The 6000-nt window shown below is 47.6% G+C and overlaps 1 protein-coding gene across 2 annotated transcripts in view; it reads left to right on the top strand.

Moving 5' to 3' along the window:
- The first annotated feature begins 274 nt into the window (after positions 1 to 274).
- The window catches only part of LOC142587806 (kelch domain-containing protein 3), a 124042-nt gene continuing 118316 nt past the window's right edge, over positions 275 to 6000 (top strand). The window contains exon 1 of one of the 2 annotated variants that reach the window (XM_075699079.1): positions 275 to 392. In XM_075699079.1, the coding sequence (XP_075555194.1) occupies positions 278 to 392 (115 nt within the window). In that variant the 5' untranslated portion in view covers positions 275 to 277. The remainder of the gene's footprint in view (positions 393 to 6000) is intronic. The other variant, XM_075699083.1, reaches the window with a different exon arrangement.

Here is a 6000-nt window from a genome sequence, read left to right as displayed (position 1 = left end):
GCTTCTTCGTCGCTTGTTCAGCGTGAACCGTGCCAGTCCGCAGTTAGGTACACCTCTACTGTTCCCTGGCTCTCTCCATTTCTCCCTCCCTCCCTGTTTGCTTTAGATGCGCCCTTCGCGCCGAGGAGTTTGCGAGCCGAGTTGCAATCGCGTCACGGTACACGCGAGGCTTTTTAATTGACTCGGGGTTCCCGCTGTCACTGCCTCGCGCTGCGCCGAAGCTCGTCGATGTTTTGTTAAGTCGTCGTTGGTTCGTGCAGCTGGGCTCGCTCGGTGAATGACTCCGCGGGTGTCGCAGGTGCGCTATTGGTGGCCGACGAACGACGGGTCGCCGGCCAATTCATCGACTGCTTTTCATTCGCTCCGCTGCAGTTCCACCGCTTCTGAACAGGGTAAGTCGCGAGCGAATCGCATTCGATTGGCATCGGCTGCGTGTATGTATTGCTTAACGAGAACTGCCCCGTGTAGCTTAGGTTCGGCAATTATAGGTCTCCGCGTGGAGTTCGCAGATGCCTATTCAAGGCCCAAATGCAGCTGCGCGTTCGGCTCACCAAAGACATCAGCGGGATCGTTACGCCAATTTCGAGAACTGGTGCTGCGCGACAAATGCGATCTCTTCCTCGCCACATCACGCTTCTGCGATGGAATTCACCGTGTTTCACCAACTTCACGCTTGCGCTCTCTCGACCCTAACTTGCGACTTCGCATGTCGCCTATACTCTCCCGTCTCGAAACAACTTTACTGTGTCGCGTGTGGTTGGGCGTCGCATTTACAAATTCCTGTTCATTCCTGATGGGAATGGCCAACAGCGCGGCGTGCAATTTGTGCGGGTGAGATGAGACTCTAGAGCACCTTCTGTTTCACTGCCCACCCTTTGGCACTCAACGACGTACTTTACAAGCCAAACTCAACCTGCTAGGCAATAGAGCGCAGAAGAAAAGATCCTTAGACCATGACCTGTTGCATGCAGAAGGCCACAGAAAGCCCTTCTGCGTTTTTTGAAGAACACCGGATTGTATGAACGCTTGTGACAATGGAGGTTCCTCAGCGACTGAGTCTGAATGACTGTCTATTATTTTTCTTTTCTCTCCCTATCTGTTCTTCCCTTTTCCATCTCCCCAAGTATAGGGTAGCCAACCGGACGCGTCCTTGGTTAACCTCCTATCTTTCCTTTTTCGTTTCTCTCTCTCTCTCTCTCTCTCTCTACTCAAGGCATCTGTAGGAAGCTTTTTTTTACGTTCCATATCAGAGAGGCCTTGATACTCCCGTGATAGAATGAAGGCAGCGCGAAAAAACAAGGACGCGTAGAATAAGAGACACCACGACCGATCGCCGCGTCTATTCTTTTATATTACTGTTTCTTTTTTCTCGTTCTGCCCTAATTTTACCATGGATCCGCACAGACTCGTCCAGATGTCGACCTTGCTGCAGCTTGATTCTCTGGGGCGTTCCTCATCCCCTCTATTTATTAACATTCTTTTGTCGCACGTTTGCTTTCTTTCTTCTACGCTATTACCTCCGTCCTTACTTTCCTCTTTACCCTTTCCCCAGTGCAGGGTAGCAAACCAAGACGCTTCTTTTCCGGGGTTGTTCTCCCTGCATTTTTCCATTTCAGTTCGCTGTCTTTAGTTATGTACTATGCAACGCGGTAATCCGCTGTGCCCCGTACAGCTAGCCGTGGGATGGCGTATTTTCGGCTGCGCTTTCTAGCGGTGATTTCCCGGCGACACTGTTTTTCCTTTTTTTTCTTTTTTCCCCTTTTTGTGGCATGTAACGTCCAAAGCCAAGCGCATCACTCGAGCGACGGTCACCCTGTCGACGCGAATATATAAGACTTACATGGTATCCGCCGTTTGTTTCGTCCTGTCTTCTTCGATCAGGGCCAGATATAATATTCTGGTGTATTACGTGCCGAAACCACGATATAATTATGAGGCTAGCAGCAGTTGGGGCACTCCGGATTAATTATCACCTGTAGGGTTCATTAACGTGTTCCATACTCTGTAAAAATGTTTGCACCCGTAAGTGTGTTTTATTGTTGCACTGGTAGCACCCTTACCGTTAGGGCCTTACAAAAATATATAGACGCCGACAACGGAGCGCAAGCTAGACGTGCGATGACAACAAAAGACGTGGTTGAAAACTTTTGTAATCATTCTGACAGCCTTGTGCGCACAGAAACATCCGTCAGGACAGTTTCGTATCTATCCCTGAGAAATTCTCCTGTCGGATATTTCTGTCTGCCCAAGGCTGTCAGAATGATAACATAGTCTTCAACCACGTCATTTGTTGTCATCGCACATCCAGTTTGAACTCCGTTGTCGGCGTCGACATATTTTCGCGAGGATCGACATTTGGGCGAGTTGGTACCGGTTGAACATCCTGAAGGCGCCATTCAAGATTTTTGTGAGGCCCTAACGGTAAGGGTGTTACCAGTCTGACAAGAAAACACCCTTAATGGTGTAAACATTTTTTACAGTGTAAGTATACACGAGCGTTTTCGCGTTTCTCTCCCATCGAAATGCGACCGCCGCGACCGGCACCGAACCCGTGACGCGGAGCTAAACAGCGGTACGCCATTGTCCCTGGGCTGTGCATGGCGGGTGTGTCGGTGCCACATATATCCAGCCAAGGCCCGAGTCACGTGCCCAGAACGCACGAAGAATTAGCCACCGATCGCGAAAGCGGCCCTTGGTCATCTGTTTATCGTATCAGCTAGAAGCTCACGTTATCACGAGTTTGTCCTGGAAACTTGCCTTGGCAGTCTGCCCTAACGGAAGCTAATCTTAACCGAGGTGTTGTCATAGCTGAAGCTGGCCTTCGCGGAAGGACATTGCGTGTTATGTGCGGCTAAAAAAAAAAAAGGAGGAAAGAGTCCCTCAAGGAATTAATCTCAGAAAATTAGTTCAACACAGTCTGCTTTAAAGGGAGCGTACTGTGGTTGTGATCTGTTAAAGCTTTAAGGTTATCGAGTGTTTTCACAGATGCAGTTTTGCAACCCATTTATGCCAAGGTTGGGATTACTGGGAAAAACTGGCGCAGATACAGGTTGCAAAGAAAGAAATCGTGTATGATATGGTTCATAACTGTCTATATGTCAAAGCACATAATTTTTTTTCTTTCACATATTGCATGGCAGTTCCAATGTGGACATTTAAATATTTGTAACATTGGATAAGTCGCAACCACGTACAAAGCATGCCAAGCACATGACGCCTTTAAAGTACAGGCAACAGAATATTTCAAGAGTTCGTCTCTTCTTAGAACTGTGCGATGCGTGGAACAAACTGCCAAGGGATGTAACAATGCATAATTTAATAATGCAACAAAATTCGAAGCTTCCCTATTAATGCATATTTGTTTGTGTGATCGTACATCGCGCTGGCATTAGCATGTCGATTACGACACACCTGCGACAAGACGCGAACCCGCAAATTTAGTTAACGAAAACGGTGTGGTGTATCTTATGGGGCCAAATTCATCGAAGCGCAATAATGACAGAGAAAAGAAAAAGTTGCAACACGGAATTACCTTGTAAAACGGCAGGGTTCTAGCTCTCTTCGACCCAAACGTGTGGCATAGAAGCAGTATCCCGGCGTTTGTTCACCCAAAACCGGATGTTTAGCCGACTGATAATTGTCATTCGCCGCTCAAATCAATGTATCTCGGGTAAGCATAACGCCAATACGGTGACGTAGTAGCTATATGTACCAGAAAGAAACATGTTAAAAATTATGCATGGTAGGGAAAGAAAGAAAGACAACATGCCTTGTGAACGCTGCCGGTTTTCCTCAGACCACGTGGGACCAGGATCAGCTGAGTGTCAGGCTATTCCAGCGTCCATTAGAAATATCTCACCGGCATGAGAACAGAAAGAAAAAAAAATATGAGCAAGTGTGATACTGCCTTGAATAACTTCTTTTTTTTTTTTTTTTCGTTTGAGATTCCGCAGTCGCTTGAAAGCAACGGACCTCCGCAAAACGATACCATCTCTTCGGCGACATCGCAAACACCGCTGTATCTAAACAGAAAAACAAGTTGACGTCCTCCGCGGGCGAGAGGAACGCAGCTATAACCCCGTCATTTAATGATGTTATTTAATGATACACATAACGGAATCGTTCCCTGTCACGTCCAGGAATGTAGCGTATATATATATATATATATATATATATATATATATATATATATATATATATATATATATATATATATATATATATATGTGCGACATTCCTGGACGTGACAGGGAACGATTCCATTCGGTGCGCGATTGAACAACATAATTAAATGACGGGATGGGGTTATAGCAGTGTTTGCGGTGCCGCCGAAGAGATGACATCGTTTGCGGAGGTCCGTTGCATTATAAGCGACCGCGGAATCTCAAACGAAAAAAAAAAAATTATTCAAGGTAGTATCACACTTGCTCATATTTTTTCTTTCTGTTCACATGCTGGTGAGATACTTCTAATGGACGCTGGAATAACCTGACACTCAGCTGATCCTGGTCCCACGTGGTCTGAGGAAAACCGGCAGCGTTCACAAGGCATGTTGTCTTTCTTTCTCACCCCCCCCCCCCCCACGGCGCACAATTTTAACATGTTTTTTTCTGGTACATAGCTCTGCTACGTCATTGTATTGGTGTTATGCTTACGCGAGATACATTGATTTGAGCGGCGAATGACAATTATCAGTCGGCTAAACAAGGCGGTTTTGGGTGAACAAACCTCGGTACACTGCTTCTATGCCACGTGTTTGTGCCGAAGAGAGCTAGAAACCTACCGTTTTACAAGGTAATTCCGTGTTGCAGCATTTTCTTCTCTCTATCATCATTGCGCTTCAATGAGCTTGTCCCCATAAATTACACCACACTGTCTTCGTTAACCAAATTTGCGGGTTCGCGTCTTGTTGGAGGTGTGACGTAATCGACATGCCAGCGCGCTGCCTGCAGTGTCGATTTGGGCAGCGGACAGAGTACAACACACACGTGCACGATCACACAAACAAATATGCGTTTAACAGTGAAGCTTCGAATTTTGTTGCAATATTATATTATGCATTATTACATGCCTTGGCAGTTTGTTCCACGCATCCATAGTGTGTGTGTCTGTGTGTGCGTTTACGTATATGTATATTGTAAACACTCGGTCGCGCAAATGACGTATACGATTGACCGGTCGCGTCAGCTGTAAATTGCGCGACTTTCGGTGAGCGACCTTTCCGAAGAAAAAAAGGGTGTGGCACGCCTCCCATGTAATTTAATGTGCTGCGTCAATCGGCGTTTCTATGTTAAGCCCTATTCTGCAGACACACGGATGGATGGATGGATGGATGGATGTTATGCACGGTGTGCCGGGATCGTACGCCGCCTGGTGAATAAAATACTGCGCAACGAAGCAGTCTGCGAGGCAAACTAATGAAGCCAGTCATAAGAGAGCATCGCCTTCAACTCCTCCTCTCTGCAGCACTACAGTCAAGCACCGAAACGCGTCCGTAAACATCTACTAGGCGCGGGCGAAGTTGCTTACATAAAGGGAGTCAAGGCAAGCGCGTCTCGCGGTAGGAGACAAGCGTTTACCTCGGACCGTTTTCTTCCTTCTTTCGGTTTCTTTTTTTCCACCCCCAAGCGCCGTTCTCACTCCCCGCATTTCTTTCTTCCACACTCCGTATTTCTTTCTTTCTACCCGTCGGTGCTGCACCCGGGCTTTCCAGCGTTCGAATGTTATTACGCTGCCGCCTCGCACGAGGAGCGGGCAACCCACCAAACATTCCGGCGAAAAAGAAGCAAACCTCGCGCGCCAGTGTTCGAGATACGGTCTAATCTCCCCGTCGTCTGCGAATATAACTTTCGGGAAGCAGCGCCCTCTCTCTCCCGCAGCGCGAGAAAAAAAAGAAACACACAACACCCTCGGATTCGTTTCATGGAGCGCGCAGACGACGTCGTCCGACCCGACCCTGACATCCTTGGGCGATTGCCGTTCGCGGTGGCGGCGTGGCTG

This window comes from Dermacentor variabilis, chromosome 7 (genome assembly GCF_050947875.1).
Source record: "Dermacentor variabilis isolate Ectoservices chromosome 7, ASM5094787v1, whole genome shotgun sequence".
Taxonomy (NCBI): domain Eukaryota; kingdom Metazoa; phylum Arthropoda; class Arachnida; order Ixodida; family Ixodidae; genus Dermacentor; species Dermacentor variabilis.
This window is presented reverse-complemented; position numbering and strand designations above follow the sequence as displayed.